This window comes from Leptonotus elevatus, chromosome 10, assembly GCF_054856555.1.
Source record: "Leptonotus elevatus isolate MCC_2025b chromosome 10, RoL_Lele_1.0, whole genome shotgun sequence".
Lineage (NCBI taxonomy): Eukaryota > Metazoa > Chordata > Actinopteri > Syngnathiformes > Syngnathidae > Leptonotus > Leptonotus elevatus.
Window position 1 is genome coordinate 10,423,703 of NC_141248.1, and position 21,750 is coordinate 10,445,452.

Here is a 21,750-nt window from a genome sequence, read left to right on the forward strand (position 1 = left end):
TAACAAGTTAACTGTGATTAAAGTCTTTCATAACAATTTATGGTACATTTGCATTTATTTTATATGACATTTGCATTTATTTTATTTTAATTCATTGCTTATGTTTCTAATAATAATAATAATAATAATAATACATGGGAAGAAGACTTTGAAAAACTAATCACATATTAAATCGCAATTTTGCACATGGGTGCAACTAGATTATTTTCCAAAATCATTCAGTTCTATTGTAGGGACGTTTTTCTTTCATTGTGCCAAGTTATACAAACGGGCATTCTATGTATGGGTATTTTACTGTAAAAACATTATTGTACTTTGGTCTTTAAATTTCAGTGTGTATTAAAAAAAATCATTTTTTTGGGGTCTCTTTTTTTTCACATGATGTACACAAAGTGCGAGTACTTTCACAACATCTAGTAAATATGCTAGGATAATCATGGCAACAAGTCAATGATGCCATGATGGATCGGGGATGCTGTTCAAGGGAGGAGAGAAGCTAAACTCGTGAACGCGGATGCGCGCTCCCGTTAATAACCCGCTGACGCCTTCATCCGGGAACTACCGCAAACTTGCTCTTCAACATGGCGGCGTCAGGTGAGGTTTATGTGGGTGAACCGACAGGGTCGGTTGGGGTAGAATTCTGCCCGTTTTAACAACGAATAAACGGGCACTTCGCGTTTGGGAGTTATAAGTACGTCCTCGCTCACTTCCCCGTCGTCGTCTGGTGCGGAAAATAGGTCTGTTGCTATTTTAAGCCGGTGCATACGAAACCGCCGAAGGAGGGTAACTACACGAAGCTACGACTTGCTCCATTTGAACATTTTACGCACATGTTGGTGTTTTTTAAAGCAACAAGTCGGAACTGTCATGTCTTTTTATATAATTGATTGTTAATGTTGTAGTACAAACCCCCTGGTTGCTATATGACGTGTTAGCAAACGGCTAGCTAAAGCTCGGAGCACACTACAAGCAGCAACGGGCGCAAGCGCGTTTAGTGGAGGAGGGGTTGGGCCGACCAGCCCGGGCTATCCGAGAACGCTCCCCACGTGTGCGGCCGCTCTCCCCGGCCTCTGTGCGGAAATAAATCCGCTCGGCGGTACCGCTTCAGCTCGAATGACACAAAGATCGGTGGTGGCCTTTCATTGTCGGGACGTCCGCAGTCTTTTCGGTCAAATGTTGCTGCGATGACTGCGCACTTGATTCGTGGCGCCGCGACGTGTGCTAGGCCGTAAAAGCTAGCCAGCTCAGCAGGGATACGCTCCCCGTCAGCACGCGTTGTGCTGACTAAGCTGCGGTTAGCATCTTTAGGAAGAGTCGCATATATGAAGTCGGTGTTTTTTTTTACTGCCACGTGTTGGACCTGGATCGTTCTTGTCTCACTGATTCATAAGAGTTAGCAACGAAGTTCTCGTATAACAGCCCTCGTGTGACGTGTCGGTGCTGTCAAATGGTTGCAGGGCTGACTTAAAAATAAATAAAAAATTCACAATAAGGTAGAAGAGGGGATAAGTGGTGTGTGACGCATGCGTTATCAATCGCACAATATACTATTTGTGTACAATTTAAAGAATGGCACAATATCTGGGATTCACAATAAAGCTTCCATTCAGCTTTATCCTCTCTTTTCTGCCTCTGATCAAAACAAATCAGCCCTGCTTTCGCACTTACTTCTTTGCCATTCAGACAATATAGAATGTTCTGCAATGCATGGATGCTGTCTGGATAGTGTCACTATTCATTTCTCATGTCCACTCTTTGTACACTCTTTATAATCAAAACATAAAGATGTTGTTTTGACTCATCTTTACAAATGGTATCTGCCAAAGCGGACTAGAAGTTGGTTGGTTACCACTACCAGGTTACTCTCTGATATGTACATACTTCATTTCATGTGGAAAATTACATTTTCACAGAAGCAATGTTAACACATAGACTTGTATTGCTATTGGAGAAACAAACCAACATTATATGCCTCACCACTAGAGCTGTACTCTGTGATAAAGGCATAACAAAGGATCTCAAAGTAGAAGCCAAACGTCTTGTCACTTAAAAAAAAAAAACCTGCTCTCGAGGAAACGCCTGTCAAATGTCGGGAGCATGCGCGACTGCGTGTGCGAGTTCATCGTCCCCGAGCATGCATAGTTCTTTTTACAGTCTCTGCAGCCGGCTTCGCTCGTACAAGTATGATTGGTTGAGCTACAATGAATGACCAAAACCGAAGCTCACCTGCTACATAAACAGTCAAGGTCCACATGCGTAGCAAGTTGAAATGAGTTAGGAATGAGCGTGCACGACTGCGTTACATAAACATTTCTCCAGATTGACTGATAGGATGGAGGATGAATAGTTAAGATGATCCACCCGGAAAACGCAGCCAAAAGACATTCTCCACTATAGATTACAGTTTAAGAACACTGAAATATTATTTAAAAATAATTTTTTTATTATTATTGTTCCTTTCAATATGTCAACACCCCCTCATTGACATCCATGTGCAGCCATTTTCCTGATAGCATGCAATGACAATGTGCAAACTCTTTGTGGTTCTTCCCTTAGCTAAGAAGAAGAATAAGAAGGGACGAAGACCCTCACTCTCACCGACTTCTTGGCGGACGAAAGTGGAGGCAGTAGCCCGGCTCCCAGCTACCCCGTCAAAACCACTAGCTGGGCTGATGAAACAGATGACTTGGATGGAGGAGATGGTGAGCGCATACTGAAATGGATAACAATGTACTGTTTTTTTTATCCAGTGAAATTGTAATACTTTTTAACAGTGTTGAGTTGAACATGCACTTCTAGGTAGCAGATTTCTGTGTTGCTTTAATAACAATCTGTATTCACATTCTGTAGACATTACTGAATGTCCATTCAGTGTCTACTAACTACAACTTTGTTTGTTAAATTTTAACTTACTGTAAACTCAACATCTACATTTGTAAAGAGAAGATGTATATATGATTTCAATAATTTATTTTTTGGGGGAAATGTTTTTTTATCTGCACCATATTTTGGGGGATGAGGCTGTGTTCTGAATAATCAAATTACAAACATGCTAATGTAATAGTACTCTGCGCACACACACAAAAATGGAAGTTACTTGGATGAACAACAGCGTAAATGTTAGCACATATTGCATAAGTTTGCTGTCTACTTGGTTTTCACCGCAAGTCAGAGCTATTGTTTGAAAAGAGTATCCAACAAATTAAATGTTCAGTTTGTATACGCCTTGGCCAAGAATTTCATGTACAAGTGGAGAAAATATGACACACAAGAAATTTTAATATTTGGTTAAAAAAGCAAAACTAAGTTAAATTTTGCAAATTCATTTTGATGTGAAAAATAGTCTTTGTCCTTTTCCAAAGAGAGGATTTCTTCCTTTTCCCAAATTATTTTGAAACATGACATATTAAAAAGCCTGCGCAATTAATTTCAAAGAGGCCATGGGAGAAACTGGCATGGAAGTCAAAAGCCACTGCAACATATAATCTGTCGTTCCATGTTAATTTAATATTAAAGGGACAACAAAGTGAAAAAATCTACTTTTTGGAGTTTTTAGCCATGTTAAAATGCCTCACTAAAAATATCGCCGAAGTGTTTTCCTCCATTCACCCCTGTATGAGAAATTTTAGGTTATTCTGCTCTCCAAGCACCAGCCCCTCCCAACCTGAGAAAACGAGCTGCTAGCACTTTTTGACGCCATTAGGAGCGGATCCACCCCTGCACTGCCTCTGCGGACTAAATGCACACCCACTTTCTCTGAGACCTCCATGGGCTAGTGACAAAAGTAGCCTTTATCAGTAAACATTCTGTCCAAATGAATTCAAAGCTATCAATTATCCTAGAGTAATGCCAAGCCAAAGTGCAATAACGATTGGCCGTCTTAAAATCTTAGAAAAGGTTCTGGCCGACACTTATGTAAACTACAAGTAAAATCTTTGCGCTGCTAAACCTAACCAAAGAAATAGTGTAGTGGTTAGTGCGATCGCCCTGTAAGCACCAGGTCGGCGGTTTGTGACCTGCACAGGTTTTTTTCTTCTTCTCCTTCTTTTGTCCTCTCTCTTCTTCCCTCTCCTCCCCTCTTCCTCCACCATTTCTTGCGGCAAGGAGCCTTTTTTTTAATTTTTTTTTATTGAAGAATAGATGGCTTGCATTGCATGGCCAATCAGAGTTTTCAAACGCAGAGCTCCAACAGCAGGCTGCAGCCAGCTCGCCAAGGGCGCCTCAAGCACACAAGGAGAGGCGGGGTTTTACTGAACCAGGCGTTTTACATCCGCATTAGAAAAATAACCTGCAAAACATCAAATATTTAATTAAAAAATTCCATCGCCATGGTTTTAAAGATAAGATCTAATCATTATATGCCTGTAGTTAACTGTGGGAAAGGCTTAAAATACCGTGGTGTAATCCCTTTAAAGTTCAAAGTGTATTTTTCCCATGTCTGTTCTAGACTTTCACAAATAGAACTGGCAGGCCTTGATAGTAGCCTTTTGTATCTTCCGAAATGCCAATACGTTGTTCAAAAATAATTTTAACGCTAGAGTGATTCGGTTTCCCTCTGTTCTTCTTTTCAGTGTCAACTTCATGGCACACAGATGAGGATTCATTCCGGGCCCCGCCCATTGACCGGTCCATCCTGCCCACAGCCCCCCGTTCAGCTCGTGAGCCCAATATTGACCGGTCCCGACTGCCCCGCAGCCCGCCGTACACCGCCTTTCTCGGCAACCTCCCCTATGATGTCACTGAAGAATCGATCAAAGACTTCTTCCGCGGCTTGGCAGTAAGTAAATATTTGCATGCTATCAGAGAGATGGAATTACTGGGGCAGCCTTGCAGTTTTCAGATTGTTGCATGTGATGTTAGTGAGAGTTGCTGACTTATTCTGCTATGTCTGTCTCTAGATCAGCGCAGTGCGTCTGCCCCGTGAACCCAGCAACCAAGATAGGTTGAAGGGTTTCGGCTATGCTGAGTTTGATGATGTAGATTCTCTCCTGAGGGCCTTAAGTCTCAATGAGGAGGTAAGGCAACACACTGTAGTTGAACTTTTAAGTGAAGTTCTCTGCACTAATTCCAAAGCAAACATGACTTACAGTAAAAAAATATATATTTTTAATTTGTTTCTGCCATTCTCTTTATATCTAAAGAACCTGGGAAACCGAAGGATCCGTGTGGATATAGCAGACCAGTCGAATGATAAAGGTACAAAATATTTATTCCCCCCCCCAGGGATGTACTGTGATGCTGTCTTTTCTAATCTTATCCTGTTGTTGATGTGTACCATACTGGTGTCTTTCTACTTTAGAGAGAGACGGTGGAATGATGGGAGGTCGAGACCGCGGTGGTAGAATGGCAGACATGGGCCCGGACAAGACAGACAGTGACTGGAGGGCTCGGCCCAGTGGAGAAAGTGACGATGCACCGCCTAGGAGAGATGATGCCTTTGGAGAGAGTAGGTCACATTTTAAAATGTATGAACACTGGATCTTGAGCATTAGCTTATTGGAAGTTCAGTTGTTTAACTCATTTATTCAGTGGTTTTGCCGAAGTGACTCGACCAGTTTTTTTCTTCTTTTACTTATCGTGCACCGTTATATAACTCACGAGGCAATAGATATTATAGGCATCATATAACGTGGGCTGATGGACAGTGAAAGGAGTCATCTTGAAGTTATGAAATTTAGCATTGGACCAAGTCCGTGCTTACCTACACGGCGTCACAGCTTGCCCTCGAAGATGCATCCAACGGGACGTGCGCGGACACTCATTGCATGGTTCCCTGGCTGGAGATACATTGAGGGGGTGTTTCTGGTAAAAAGACCAGTGATGCATGTTTGTTGCGTGGTTTCTTTGATCCGTGGCGTGATGCCGTTTGTCCAAGAAGATGCATCCGGTGAACGCAAAAGTTCGGAGACGGCGGTGGCTTGACGGCGGCGTTTCAAGTAAAAAGCCATATGATAATTGCTGTGTGGCTTCTTTAGATCAATGTGGCGCCCTACCTTGATGCAGTTTGCCCAGGAAGCTTCAGCTAGTGAGTGAGAAAGTCAAACAGACACGCGATCGCCCGGTGGCTTCCCACGTCTTAACAAATGTTTAAGCTAATGCTCCTCCACATGCTCCACCTACTTCCTTGTCCACCGTGGGCTTTCTACTCCCCCACATGCTGGCTCTGATCATAGCTACTGTTGCCATCTACTGGCAACCACACCCCCAACTCAATAGTTGCTGGGGACTTGTATGAGGTTGTTCTATGTCCAGTGCATTGGAAAAAAAACCACAAAACCCGAGTTAAATTGTGGATGGCACTGAGCGGTTAGATTAAAAACCCGAGTTAATTTGTGGATGGCACTGAGCGGTTAGATTAAAAACCCGAGTTAATTCGTGGATGGCAACGAATGAGTTAATGTGACAAGTTGAAATTGTTGTTGTGGAAATAGTGTTTTTCCTCTTGCAAAATTAGATACTTGGAATTACTATTTCAAGTACTCGAGTGCAGCTACAGATAAACGGTTTCCTGTAAATGCGTTACTATTGCATTTTAAAGCGGAAAACTGCCCCAAATTGAGACTAGCGTAGCTTCACTGTGCAGTGGAAAAGGTAGCACAAGTTATTTATTTTGTCCAAACTTGAATGTGATCTACAAACACAAGTGTTGGTTTACCTAAATAATTAGATCCATCACAAATCTCTTCCAGGATCGCGGGATCGTTATGAGTCCGGTCCGCGACGGGACTATGACAGCGGGAGAGACCGCTACCGTGACCGCTATGATGATAGAGGAGGTGAGCGATAAACTGATAAACCTGCTTGACCTTGAGTTTGTTGTTCAAGCTTCAATCATGATCCTTCATTTTTTATTTTTTATTTTTATTCAATTCTCCTTTTGCTCTGTTTTCTAGGTTATGACTCTCGGGGTGATGGGGGGGCAGGCCGTCGTGCCTTTGGCAGTAGCTTCCGTCGGGATTATGATGATAGTCGAGGTAGCAATGACCGTTTCGGTGATCGAGATCGTTATGGGGACAAGGATCGTTACAGTGACGATCGATACGACCGACGGGATGAGGGGCGTGAGGATAAAGGTGAGTGCAGCGCTTAGAATATGGTGGTACTTAGTTTTTGAAGGAGTGAGCATCACCACTCCATATAAATCACGCTTGTTGTTCCTGCAGGTTCCCAGCAGAGGCCCAAGTTGAATCTAAAGCCCCGCAGTGTTCCCAAGGACGAAGATAGTAGCAGTGCCGGCGGCGGTGGACCTGCCCCAGCCACCGCACCTACCTCCAGCGGCAGGGCTTCCTCCATTTTTGGTGCTGCCAAACCAGTTGACACGGCAGCCAAAGAACGGGAGGTAGAAGAGAGGCTGAAAAAACAGGAAGAGAGGCTGCAGAGGCAGTTGGAGGAGGACAAGGGCCGGGGTCCTGACAGAAAGTGTGTGGTTGTCTTGCTTTAAAATTTGTTGTAATTATGTTAAGCTAAAATGGAAAGGATTGCAAAATATAAATTGCGTTAAGATTCTTAAACATTTGAATCAATCTTTTATGTCCAGAGACCCAAGCTGGCGAAATGAGGAAAGTTACACGGAGCGATCTCGTACAGGAAGTGAGTCCTCCCAGCCAGGAAGTGGCTCTGGCAGAGGTGAAATTCATCTAATTTTCATACACTTTTACTTCAGGACATAGAAATTTAATTTGCCCCGAGCACGCAACACAAGTTAAGCTTCCCGTGGTTTCTTCGGCTAGGGTCACGGTGTCGAGACAGCGAGCGTTCCGGTGAGAATGAGGTTTTCAGCGGGAGGGAAGATGAGTCCTCATCCCCTGCACCCTCAGCACAGCCTCCCCCCACCAAGGAACCGCTGAAGGTGATGCCTGCACCTCCCCCCAAAGAGAATGCTTGGGCCAAGAGAAGTGCGGCCACCGCCGGCTCTGCCGAAGCTGATGGGCGGTCCCCAGTCTCTCCTGTAGGGTCAGCTCCTCCAAAGTTCAGGTGGGTGGACAATTTCAATTCCTATATCAAGTATGTCGATGGTGTTATACTACTTTATATTAAACCCTGAATATATTTTTCTCTCTTTAGCTCCTCAAATTCTGCAGATGAACAAGGATCTGGAAAAGGTAAGGCTCACTGCTGAGCATGGGGACATAAACTGGGCAAACAAAAAAAACATTGCTGCTCACCATGCCTGCATTTTAAAGGTATTCTTTTTACGAATGCTGAAAAGAGTACAGTGATACCACCAAAGTCAAAACACCTCAAAATTGGTACAATTTGGAGTTAACAAAATGACACAAAAGTCAAAAAATGTATACCACATTTTTTGGGCTTTTACATTTGTTATGTAATATTATATGGTTTTAGTGGAGTAATTTAATACTTTTAGAAATACTCTATCATCCTACAAGTTAAAGACTATTGAGGAACCTTAATTAGAACAAAGGTGGTGACTTGGGAGGAGAACACACCAGACCAGTCTGCTATCCGCCGCTAATTGCCGGTGGAACAGTCACCTGCGTGGCCAGAACTCATACAGTTATGTTGGAACAATTGATATTTATGAGTTATGGACAATTGAAACTTTGTTGCTTCATTTGATTAAACATACATTGGCGTATGAAAAGAACTTAGCGCATTATGGTGGATTTTCAACAAAGTCTCTTATGTAACGTAATGGTCTTCATTATTATTATTTTTTCGCAGTACACATATAGAGTTGGATTTTATAGTGGTGATGGTTTAACTAACAGGCTATATGTTTAATTTACTATGATAACTTTTTTTTCTGAGAAGAACTTGGGTCACATATTACAGAATAAATGTTGTTCGTCTTTGAAGATTCCACTGTACTATGGAAGTAACTGACAGGACAATAAGGTAGGGTTTTTTGTTCATATATGATATTTCATCATATTTAACAGTCTCTCGGTGGTGAAATTTGATGACAGAGCTCATCAGAATTACAAAATGAAAGATTATTACCGCAATGTTTTTTTTATTTTTAGTAGTTGCTTCAGAAAGGAAATTAATGTAATTTCACTTTTCTAGACATTTTACAGCTATTTCTTCCTCGTGAAGCTTCTCTGGTGTGTGGGGGCTAATAAACCGTTGGCATTTATGAAAAGCGCTTCATTGGAAATATGCACAAAAGCCTCGCTGTTTGAATTGGGCCATTTTGTAAATACGGATTAAAAATGCAAAATTGTACAGTGTTGCCCAGCATATTCAAGACTTGAGGATTCACCTATTAACTTTTTCCCCCTGAGAAATTCATCTGTCATTCGCTGAGAAACTCATCTAGTCGCTGTTTTTGTGCTCAGGCCAAAACAAAAGTATTGCTTTGGTGGCATCTTGGTGGCAAGAAACTGTTGAAGTGTGATGAGCTTCATTTAGATCTAGTAGTCCTTGGCTGCCATCTTGTGGTATATATATATATATACAAGTATAAAAATATTTTTAGTGGGGCTGTCAAGTATCTACTTATTTTTGCTATTTTTTAGCAGGGCTCTGTCTCAATTCCCCGCGAATAGCGGGGGGACACTGTAATCAATTATGAGCCTACAGCTAAGTGGAAAGCTGTAGGGAGGGGTAACATAGGAACTCACTGGAGCGATCATTCCAACTCATTTAATGCTCTTTTTCATTGCCCCTTCATCAGCAAGTGCAACGGATGGGCCGTTCTACTGTAGTGTGTTGTAAGGGGAGTCGACAGTTTACAGTCCAACCATTCTCTCAACTGTCTGGCTTCTCCTTTAAGATGAGAACAAGGCCGTCTGTGCTCACCGGGACCGGGTGCCAACTCGGGCTCGAGGTGGGCCTGGAGCAGGGCGAGGAGAGGGTCCCAACAGAGACCGAAGAAAGGAGGCAGACAGGTCAGCTACTTAAAGCTTAGCAACTCTAAGTTGTTAACAATAACTGACAGGGAGCTAGCATGAGGGCATCTGCAAAGAGTGGCCCACATTAAGCTACACAACTGATGATGCGACCTTTGTTTTGAATGTTGTGGACGTTTTCAACTCTTAGGCAGCGGACGTTTGAATGCATTTTCTCCCCAAAAATGCTCGCAATCCAGTTGGTAGTTGGAGTGCTGAACATTAACACAATAGCATGAGCTAGAAAACAAGTTTTGACTATGATTGATAGCAGCTTGTAGATGATCCCAATGGATGGCTTGTGCTCCTGTAGTGTTTAAGCTTTTCTTTTTATTATTTGAGTATCCTTTGCACGTTCTGTGAGTCCTGCTGATGAATGTTCACCTGCGGGTTCATTCTGACTGTAGAAAGGATAACAGAAGAGACCGAGACGCCAGACCACCGCCAGAGCCAAAGAAAGGCGACGAAACCCCAATCCCTGTAAGTCCTTCACTGGGCATCGAACTCTGGAAGTTGTCATAGTTGCTAAAGGCAGTTCCTGAAGGTTAATGGCTCCTCCTCCACATTTTTAGTCCAGCTCACCCATCTACCACCACCAGCAGCAGGCACTAAATAATGTACCTGAATGATTTGCATGAGCGCAATTTTCTGAGAATGCCTGATTGGTTGTCTGTTTCAGAAGTTCAGCTCAGCCAGTAAATACGCTGCATTGCTAATGGATGGAGACGACGCTGCGGATGTGGAGTAGAGAAGACGGCAAAGAAGAGGAGCAAATGAACACAAGAATAATAATTTCACATAGCTTATATTCTCCTCATGTGGAAGTAGCCGGTGGGAGGGGAATCAGCCCTCCCTCCTTCAAACCTGTCCTTTCCCTTCATCTCCCTTCCTTTCTCCCTCCTCTGCTCAACTCTGCCCCACTTTGAGGACTCTTTCAGGTTCTACACAGTAGTCGCCGACTGGACTTGTTTTAATTGGGGTGGGGGGAAAACACAAGTGTTTAGCTCTTGAAATGTGATGGATAATGTTGAAAAATTGTAATAAATAAATGGAAAAAGTCGGGGGGGAAAGAATTTGTACATTTGTGGATCAAAAGTGCGGTGGATTGATCCTAGATGATGTAGCTATGGCACCGTAATTGACTTTTAAATTTAAATCAAGACTTGCGTACCTCCTACAAGGCCACATCAATTCATACATTTTATTAGTCATTTGAAAAATCACCCTTTTAACTCTTCTCTCTAAATCTAATCACAAATCGTGTCTTCCAGTACTGACTTTGATTCTAAAACTAACCCATGGAGTGTTTTCCATGTGTCACATGGCCACTGTACGACAAATGTTTTGACGTGATTCACTTACACTCCGAATGACACCAAACAGCCGCCGCCTCACGACTCAACTCGAGTCTTTAAGTGCCATTATTGTTCTCTCCTAATCATTGTACAGACTTTGTTCTCTTTCTACACCATCTGATGAAATCATCGCATCAATTAAGGTCTTATCTGCTCTCCTTTCTGGCCGTCTTCCCGTCCTCCACTGCTGTCCACAAATCCTTCTCGACTTCCTCATGTGAGGACCGCAGTGTGGGAGGTTTTCATGACATGACCTTTTTTCCCGCTTGCAATAAAAGGGGTGTCATTAAGTACACAGCACATTTTCCCACCTGTTTATTTCTTTAATCAATGAGTGCCTTGCATTTTTACGTGTGACTGGTGCGCTGGAAAAATGTATTCGTAATATATCCTTAAATTACGCAAGTATCCCCCTCCCCTCATGCGAAATCGATGTACGTTGAAATTATGTACATTCAAAGGATTTTCTTTGTTTCAGTGGGAAAAGACCAGAGGTGGTGAGATTATATTTTTCATCCCCCTCACCTACAATAACCTGAAATTGCACAGATTTTTATTTGTGCCTTTAATTTTGACAGTAGCCAGGAAGTTGACGTTCAGAAATAGTTAAGAAAATGTGAATGATTTTTAATGGAATATCTACAACAGCATTGTATACACACACACATTCACTGGTGTATAAGAGGAAGGCTATCCTGCACCTCCCAACTATTGAACTATATACGGAAGAAATATGCTGCTGATGGTATTCTGTCTGGAGTGGCCACACCAGCGCAGTTAGCAGAGCTCAACCCTAAATATAATACTGCCAACGAAGTGACAATATGGTACGTAAGAAGTGCTCGTCAGGCCGTTGTAGTTTTAGAAAAGTGAAGTTAATACAAAATAAAAAAATCGGATTATCTGAAGAAATGGCGAGAATGCCAAAAGGTGTTTAAGGTATATAGTTTCTATTAATTTCTCAACTTATTTGAGGAAAAAAGGCTTTTATTTAAAACCTGAGATTGTCTGGGTAACCCCAAAGCACTTTTACCCCAATATTCTTTTTATCCCATTTTTTATTGAGTAGCTATTGTGTGTTTCTGGTTAATTTAATCTTATTGTAGGTAACCCGTAATGATTGCCCACTCCAATTATTAAATGTCAACTTCTCTTTAATAGTTCTTTAGAACTGAATTTTGCAACAACAAAAAAATGCTGTATTTGGTCATTTAGCCTGTATCATTCCAAACATCTGCCACATTCTCACCACCTCTGCCATAGTTATACTGTATGTGCAACATAGACCATTGTAATGTAAAATAAATAAGCCTTTTGATCATCTGGTCCACACAATTGTAACTACAGGACATGAAAATGTGCTTTCTGTGTGGCTGCACATAGGAATACCATATTAAAATCAACCGAGCAAACCTATCGGTGCATGCTGCTCTAAAAGTAATTGGAATAATATCATCAAACAATACATTTAAAGCCTATATATTTTTATTGTATTGACTTCTCTTAAGTCCTGTCAGTCACAGGATGATGACATGGTTGACATCCATCACCAGTCGCAAAACTTTTTGCCATCTTGATGTTCTTTTCGTGTGGTCTGCAAGGACATTTCCACAATGTTTCTTCAGCCGGGGCCCCCCACTGCAGCCTGGACTCCTGGTGGCAGCTGGTAAGGATCCTGCTGAGCTTCATCACACACACACACGCACGCACGAAGGTCAGCATGCTGGCCACATAACTTTTTTTTTACTGATTTACAAGAGTCATAAATGTGATACCTTTCATTTGATTGCAGATGATAAACTACATTTATGTGCATGCATAGATCTCAGCGTACATTTTAAGTAGCAACTTGAAGTAATATTAAATAAATATCACGATATTTAATTCACCTGAAAAAAGAGTAACTGCTAGAAATGCTGCATAAATGCCAAGAGGTTAGATCACAATCATAAGCATAAGGGCTTTTGATTGGCCCAATGCTAAAGTAGGGAGGAATAATTAGTGTATAGATAGTTATAGATGAGCCTATTTTGAAGTTGCTAAACTTATTGCCCATCAAATGTGACATGCTTTTATCAATGCTCTTCATTAATTCGTGTTATTATGCAACACATGATGTTTTATTGCATTTTAGTGTGGCCAGGAACCAAATTCCCAATTTGGGTCAAGCGCTGGAAAAGTTGGGAACTCATTAAGTAGACCATTCGGCTCCAGCGCCCACCTGTGTCACCATGTGAGTCAGCAGCTGTTTCTCTCACATAGACACACACATACAGACGAAAGTCTTCCCCATCACAGCATATGACAGCCCAACTCGGGGGTGTCCAAACTTTTTCCTCCAAGGACAGAAAAATACAAGGGCCACTTTTGTCTTCTTCTTTTTTTATTTCTTCAATTAAACAGCGCAAAACCAATCAATTGTTTATATAACATCATTTTGAAAATTACGCGAATAGACCCACACATCTCCTCATTGAAAACCAAAACCAGCAGCTGACCATGCTTAAGGACATTCATGTGAAATCATACCTTGATACCAAGCAGAAAGTAGAGGAAACTATTTCTGTTTGAATCATCTTCGTTTTCCACTGGGAATTTATTTGTGTATTTGCATGTATAGAAAATGCTTTCTTAGTACAAGTGGTAGTTCCTATTACACAAGTCTCTCCACTTTTTCGACAGCTACACTTCTAATGCTGACCACAACTAACCCCAAATGGCTCTTGAGCCGTAATTTGGACACCACTAGCCTAACCGGTCCCGGTGTCGTTTCCCAACTCTTTTAGTGGTCTAAGATATCACCAATCAAAGTAAGCCTGCGACTGACCGACTGGAACAAAATCTTAACAAGTTAACGGGCTGTACCCTCATTTATTTGGGTTGGTCCCGCCTATAAAGCCAAAGAGCGCCTCGAGCCGCTTAAAACTTGCTTGTAGAAAGAACTTCTTGTTTGAAATTTTCCTCTCCCAACGGTCTGCTAAAAGAAGAGTTTTGTCTGAGGAATTACAGTGCAGTGTGTGTTACATAGAGAGGGAGTTGTGTTGAAAATTTTAAGCACACAGACAATCATTGTTTTCATCTCTGGAGAGGAATCAAGAATGGATGTCAGTCTATTTCTGCTCCTTCCTGTCGAAGATGCTGCGATCTTGGAGTACTTTCAGAGTACTTTCGTAATTGGCACAACAGAAGACACCATACATACGATTTTACTTCTTCTTTTCCTTTCGGCTTTTCCCTTCAGGGGTCGCCACAGCGTATCAGTTGCCTCCATCGAACCCCGTCGTCTGCATCCTCTGTTCTCACATCAACTACCTTCATGTCCTCTTTAACTACATCCATAAACCTCCTCTTTGGTCTTCCTCCAGACCTCCTGCCTGGCATTTGGAAACTCAGCATCCTTCTGCCAATATACTGACTATCTTTACTCTGGAAATGTCCAAACCATCTCAGTCTGGCCTCTTTGACTTTATCTCCAAACCTCTAACATGTGCTGTCCTTCTGACGTACTCATTCCTGATTCTATCATAGTCCATGGAGAATCCTCGTCTGTCATCCTGTCCCTTACCATAACAAACAAAAAGGGGCTCAGACCTGATCCCTGATGTAGTCCCACCTCCACTTTGAACTCCTCCGTCACACCTACAGCACACCTCATCACTGTCACAACAAGTATGCCCACACCTGCTCTGCGGCTCTCACCGTGGTCAACTGATCACCACCTGGTGGTGTGTTGTCTCCGAAGGCAGAGGAAGATGCCGCCTGAACATTGCATCACAGGCTGTCCGGCGACCTGACCCCCCGGATAAGCGGTAGATGATGGATGGATGGATGGACGGAAGATACGGCACAGTTTGAGAGGGTGTAATGCAATGAGTTTTTTAACTCTTTTTATCTCTAATTAACTTGTCAAACTGTAAATGTTGTTTTCTTCAAAGACATTTATAAATTTGCAATGCATCTACAAGCAAAAGTCTAAGGCAGGAATGGGCAACTAACTGCTGACTACACTCTCAGTGGCCCTATGATTATTTATTTAATTTTTTGAGGGGTCTGAATTACCTGTGCTACATTGGATCCTCACATTCTGTACTTGGGTCTTGGCACCCACACATTCACTTTTATTTTCTCAAGTTTTTAGTTTTAGTTTTTTTTTGGGGGGGGAGGGGGATTAAACCCAATTTTTTTGTGTAAACTGTATATTGTAGGTTTATCAGCGTTTTTATTATTATTATTATAATTTTTTTAGGTTTAAAAATTTAAGAAAAGCAATTCCAGTGAATTTCAATGGACGTCAATTATACATGGATTTTTTGCCATTCGCAGGCCGGCCCGGTCCCTATTAAAGTGTAATATCACCATTCACATTAAATGGCAGTAATGTCTGCGCTTACTCCGGGTCTCATACTGCCCCAGGGATAGGAAACTCCCGTACTTGAGAGCCACTTTCCTGCCAGGTTTAGATGTTTGCCTCCTCCAACACGCCTGATTCGAATGATCAGGATCATTATCAGGCTTCTGCAGAGATTGCTGATGAACTAATCATATGTGTAAGACTAAAGGCAGTACAGTACTGATTTTTGGCGGATTTGGGACAAACATAGTACCTGAATAATATTCAAATTTTGACTTACAGTAATTTCTGGACTACAAGGCGCACCTGACTATAAGCCGCTCTAGCTAAATTTGGGGAATACTGGAGTTTGTTACACATATAAGCGGCACTATAAGCCGCAGGTGTTTTAATGTTCCCGCTACTTTCTTTTCCATAATGTAAATTGTCTTGCTCTCGTTCTGTCTCTCCTACTGTATTTGGGCTCACTTGCTTTCTGACGCTCTTGCACTTCCTTTATAGTGCGCCCCCTTGTGATCTGACGGATAAGCCGCACCTTTGTAATAGCCGCGGGGTCAAATGCAAGTGAAAAAGGTAGCGGCTTATAGTCCAGAAATTACTGTAGTTGATTTTTGTGAAGAAAAAAAAACAAATGCACAAAGTGAGTTCTTGCACTTAATGTTGGTTTCTTGTACAGCAGTTTTGTGCCGCCCTTGAATCATAATTACTATACACGAGAGCTCTTTGCATTGGGAAAAAGAAATCACAGTGTTCAAACCGTTTGTTGTCCGAGGCTGGGTCTTTTATACAGGCATTGAGCATCAAATATATTAAGATACTGTGATGTACATTGGTTCAATAAAAAAACAAACAGACATGCACATATTTTGTTCATATTTAAAATTGCATTTTGTCATATATCTGTTTAGAAAAATTGGATATGTGTCAGCTTAGTAGTGCTGAGGAAAATTGTGCTCCCACTCATATCATTTAAGTCGCACAACCCTGCCCGAGGGACTAAAGTGCCACAAAACTCTTCTCTTTTTTTATTGCTTCATTTCAAGATGAATACACATGTACTTTTCAAATCAATAATATGTTTTTATCCCCCCCCCCCCCATTTATTTGATGCAGCTCTACAGCTGCACACTAAAATCAAGTCAAGCACTCCTCTCAGCCAAATAAGAAGAGCCCGAAGAAAGAAAGAGTCTGGAAGGGACGGGCTGCCTGAAAGCCGCTCTATCTGCGATAGAGTGAGAGGGCTTGAAGTAAAGCCAACCAACGGGGGAAGAGCCATAAACAGCTGCCCCCTTCTCCCCCATGCAGAGACGGCAAGAGGAGCCCGATGGGGCGAGAGGGCGGATGACAGGAGGGTGTGTGCGCGAGCGCGGCAAGGAGCGTCGCCGCGCACGAGGGTCTTCAGAGGCGAAGGAAGGCGCTGGCAAGTGGAATAGGGAGACGGGAAGCGCTGAGTGTGCAGCCGCGTGCTTTGAGAGTGAGGAAAGTCGAATTGTGAGAGAGTGGAGGGCGGCAGGAAGAGTTGTAAGAGGAGAAGCGAGAAGAAGTCATCTGTCAGAGGAACGGGAGGTCAGATCATGTCGGGGAAGTGGACGCAGACGTCGGATGTGGATTTTTAAGAGGTTCTCTTCAGGTGCACAGAATTGGCGATAAGGGTCACCAAAGGCTGCAAACATGGGGTGCATTCACAGCCTGGCCACCAGAAGGATTAAGGACCCCCAAGCTGACCCCGAGGACGCAGCTCTAAAGACAGACCCTGAGGTACTCCCTGAGATCCTGCAGCTTGCCGAGGTGAGTGGGGGAACAACTGTGCAGCATGCCATGTGAACAACTCGTTTTATAACTTGAAAAGCACTTGCTTAGTCGCAGATTCAAAGGCAGGTGCTGTTCTGTTACTTGGAAATGTAGCAGGCAGTTTTATTCCTGGGTTTCCCGTACCTTTAGAGTAGACTGATGACTTCACAGGCGTATATTTTGTATCGTTTGCAGGGAAAAAAGACTTCATGTGTCTTTTGTATACTGTACATTCAATTTAAGTATTATTTTTTGTTTATATTTATGTATTCATAATTTTTACGAATTGCAAGCACGTGTCCAAAAGCAGCCATTTTAAGGTCATTTTGGCCAATTCCACGGCTCCTTTGAACATATTACAGTATTCATAGAGTTCCATTACAACTTCCAAATTTTTACTATGCATGTACACGAGACAGGTGAGCGACGATAAAAAAAAAAACACACACACATTTTTCATTGAAGTGTGTGGCTGTAGCACACACCCAAATTTTTATGACTTGCCATAAAACTCAAAAGTTCGAAGAGGTCGGCTCCATGTGTTGAAAGCTGGACCAAACTTCTAATAGTCACTGCGATACATTGTGGTTACAGGAAATGCGATCAATCAACCTTCAGTGTATTTTGGGAAATATTCACCTATTATATGGGGACATAAGTATTGAGACACATTTCTCAATTTATCAGGCCTAGCCTCCAGACACTTTTATATATATATATATATATATATATTAGGGGTGTGAATTGCCTAGTACCTGGCGATTCAATTTTTTATCACGATTCATAGGTTACGATTCGATTCAATACCGATTAATCCCGATATAAATCTATAAAATGATTATTGCGCTTTTTTTTTTTTTACTAAAATTTAGAAAATACTAATCCGTAAACTTGTACATGTGCACTTTAAGATTTGTATGAAATTTATTTATTTATCTGAAATTTTAGGCTTATAACTGAGCCACTTTATTTAACAAACAATCTGTTGCAATCTGTTTCATGTTTGAACAGCATTGAAATAAAATATTAAGGCTTAATGTTCCATTAATATAACATTCTTCCATACTTAACATGTGAACCCTAACCCTAAGTAAGACGTTTTGTTGAATATTCCCATAAAAAAATGATGTTTAAAAATCGATTCGGCTGCATTATCGAATCGATTCGAGAATTGCGCGCTGTAATATCGCGATATATTGCCGAATCGATTTTTTTTAACACCCCTAATATATATTCCCAACTGCATAAAGGCACGTTGGAGGAATTTGGCTTGGAAGAATCCCATCAAACACCTTTGAGATGATCTATGATTGTGAAGAAACATCACAAATGTAAAAAAAAAGAAGAAGAAAAAAAGCACAATCTTGAATAGCTACTACAGATGGACTGACCAGTTGACTCATTGTAGACGGAATGGCCAGGTGCGGGAAAACTTTTGTCCACATAGTGAACGTCGAAAGTGATAAAAAGAGCTGTCCAGTGATAGCTGTTAATCATGTCCCGTGGGGTCAAGGGCAAAAAAGAAGCGGTGGTGTAGGTTACTATCCAGGGTTCGACCCGTCGTCTGTCTGTCTGGTGGCTTTACTTTGGAATGACACACACACACGCGCACTGCTGTGAATGGATGCTTCTGGTAAAGTTTTATGAAGCCTGTAATAAAAAAAAAAAAAGTGTGTCAGTTTTGCGGGGGAGGTCTTCACATAACATTGTATCACCGTAGCGCGCTGGAGCATCACAATAACTTTTTTATGTAAGTCGTAAATCACCAATATAACGCCTTACTGTCTTTTATGCACGTGTTAGGAACGCATGTGTCTCATCTGTGATGGAAGTCTGGCCTTAACAAAACATTCCCAAGATCACATGTAGCTGCTTTTGTGTGTGAATTTCCTTGCACGTGTGTGTGTTTGAGTCTGCCAAATTATGATAACATGGTCTCTGCAGAATGGGTGGACTCGGCACTCTTTAATTCCATACAATTGTACCGTCCAGATTTCTTCCCTCTCTGCCTCACACATACACACACACACACACACAAACAAACATATTCCCGCACCTATTTTCAGAATTTTTGTGGCTCTTTAGAGGTGACTGCCCTTACTCGTGCTGTTATAAATACCCTGCCTGAACTGGAGCATACTCCTGGCTTGCCACCTGCTCCCGTCCCTTCTAGACTGTGTGTGTGTATGTGTGTGCGTGAGACTCCTGTATGTCATCACTAGTAAGGTGTCACGAAAAGAAACCCATACAGGCCAATGCATTTAGCATGGAGTGGGTGTGTCACGGTACTCAAGTATTCATTTACAGTATGTGTGTGTGTGTGTGTGTTGCAGCGGTGTATTTTTAGGGTCCAAGCACTAGTGTGAAGGCCCTTTCTAAGAGACTGTTATTATTCTTAGATAAATAGACGTGTTTCCGCAGAAGCCTTAAAAAGTCTTACATGACATTTTTAAACATTGACTTAGAAATGACACTTAATTCTTAAATCCAACATCGAAAATAGGGATGGGTGAGTACCGATACCGGGTACTGGTATCACGCTGATAAATGCATTATCTTTAGGTATCGGCTATCATGCAGACTGTCGATACCAGCCAGTGATACTTAAGGCAAAAAAAACTCTGATATTGACAAATTCCTCCTCAGCAGTAGTTGGCGCTATACTGCGGAAGTTAATCATGTCAGAAAAAATGGTTTTGTTGACATTGTTTTGTCTTTGTGTTAAATACATTTTATATATCAAAAGTAGTAGAGCTATCGGTACTCTATCAGTTATTATTATTATTTATTTTTTTTGAAAAACGTGGTAACAAATATCTGTAATTGAAGGGTGTAAAAAAAATATAATTAGACTGAAGTCACTATAAAATGTTTTATGCCTTATATACTGTATGGAAAACATGCTGTAGGCTAATATATACGATTGAGCTCATATTTGTCTACTCGTATTGGCTACATTTTTGAGTGGTCGCATGTGAATAAGACATTTTAAATTGGTCACTGTATTACAATACATTGAGTTCCCACACATGGTTGTCGGTCTGAAAATGGATGGACTACCAGTCTAGTATTTTAGTAGCCATGTTTATCACGTTTTTAAAAGTATCCAAAATCCCCCTCAAAAAGCAAAGAATGTCTATTCTTTTTTGTTAAGTGGCCATTTTAGAGTCCTACAAAAAGGAATTGCTGCTGGAGGAACTACCAAATTTAAATTGTCAACTCCTTGATGTGAATTATAAAAGACATGCATATCTCATGCATGTCACAGAACCGCATAGCTTCAACAATAGCTAATCTTCGATTGAAACCCGTATTCACATCTACAGAAGAACACAGCATGGAATGCAAGCGTGAAACAACAGAGAAGTAGAGTGGAAATGTCTGTGCAGTCGTCTCACATGCTTGGAGAATGACACGGACTTTGGCTGTAAAACTCCAAAGGGGTGGGGTGGGGTCCTTTACCACGCCAATTGAATACGGCTGCTGATGATAGTCATGGGATCCACTGGAGACGCAACGTCCCTGAAGTTTCTTTTCACTGTTACACAATGCCATTGAAAACAACTTCATTACATGGGAAATAGTTATAGAATTGTACCGCTAAAGTGATGACTTGTGCTATTTACTCTATTTTCGTGCTGTGCTTTAGAGCAACACCATTACTATTTACAGCATTCAGTTATCCTTCTAAATGTTACCCTGAGTCATTTAATCTGTGAGTGTAAAGTGGACACATTTAATTCGACCTGACTGGCAATTCAAACGTCAGCACAGTCATAAAAGCAGTGCCGTGACAATCTTAAACGGTTGCTGGTTGAGCTGCACTGTGATCATCTGTCCAGTAGATGGTGTCCCTGACTATTGGCAATTGGCAGCGCAGGTTATGTATGTAACACAGAATCCATTGATTGTAACTATGAGGTGTCGATCTCTTGTGTGTTTTGTCAATTAAATGCATTTTTCATATATGTTTACCATCTCTAACTAATGAGAAGCCACCCTATAAACGCACCACTTTTGTCCAGTAGAACAACCACAATTGGATTAAAAACACATGCACATTATTGAGGGGGTAAAACAACATGGCACAATGTGCAGTCCACATTACGTAACCAAAAAAAAGCTCAAGGTAGAAGTTGGTATTTCATGCATTATGCATATCTATTCATAAAGGATTTATAGTCCATTCACAACACATTAGAGAAAGTGCTCTTTTATAATGCATCGCAATGAAGGCGCTCACAATTCAAGCGGGTGCAAGTGAAACTGGGCAGTGATGGGATAATCAAAAGGTGCTTGTGTATTAGAGTTTGGAGTTAAATACTCCTCTTGTAAGGAAAATCCAGGCGTTGGAAAAACGCAAATAATATTTAGGCCACACAGAAAATGTTTTTCCAGA

At 41.6% G+C, this 21,750-nt stretch overlaps 2 protein-coding genes across 3 annotated transcripts in view; both read left to right on the plus strand.

Moving 5' to 3' along the window:
* Positions 1–581: 581 nt before the first annotated feature.
* On the plus strand, positions 582–11,509 carry LOC147166996 (eukaryotic translation initiation factor 4B-like). The gene is given in 16 exon segments (XM_086086342.1): positions 582–594; positions 2,557–2,576; positions 2,579–2,702; positions 4,572–4,777; positions 4,899–5,015; positions 5,142–5,196; positions 5,300–5,446; positions 6,690–6,776; positions 6,894–7,073; positions 7,164–7,419; positions 7,538–7,626; positions 7,731–7,974; positions 8,065–8,102; positions 9,740–9,854; positions 10,262–10,334; positions 10,534–11,509. Coding segments are annotated over 16 exon segments (1,833 nt in total). The 3' UTR covers positions 10,603–11,509.
* Positions 11,510–13,211: 1,702 nt separating this feature from the next.
* LOC147166997 (tensin-2-like) overlaps positions 13,212–21,750 on the plus strand; it is a 31,082-nt gene continuing 22,543 nt past the window's right edge. For both annotated transcript variants that reach the window (XM_086087373.1, XM_086087374.1), the window contains exons 1-2: positions 13,212–13,442; positions 16,674–17,348. In XM_086087373.1, the coding sequence (XP_085943499.1) occupies positions 17,232–17,348 (117 nt within the window). In that variant the 5' untranslated portion in view covers positions 13,212–13,442; positions 16,674–17,231. The remainder of the gene's footprint in view (positions 13,443–16,673; positions 17,349–21,750) is intronic.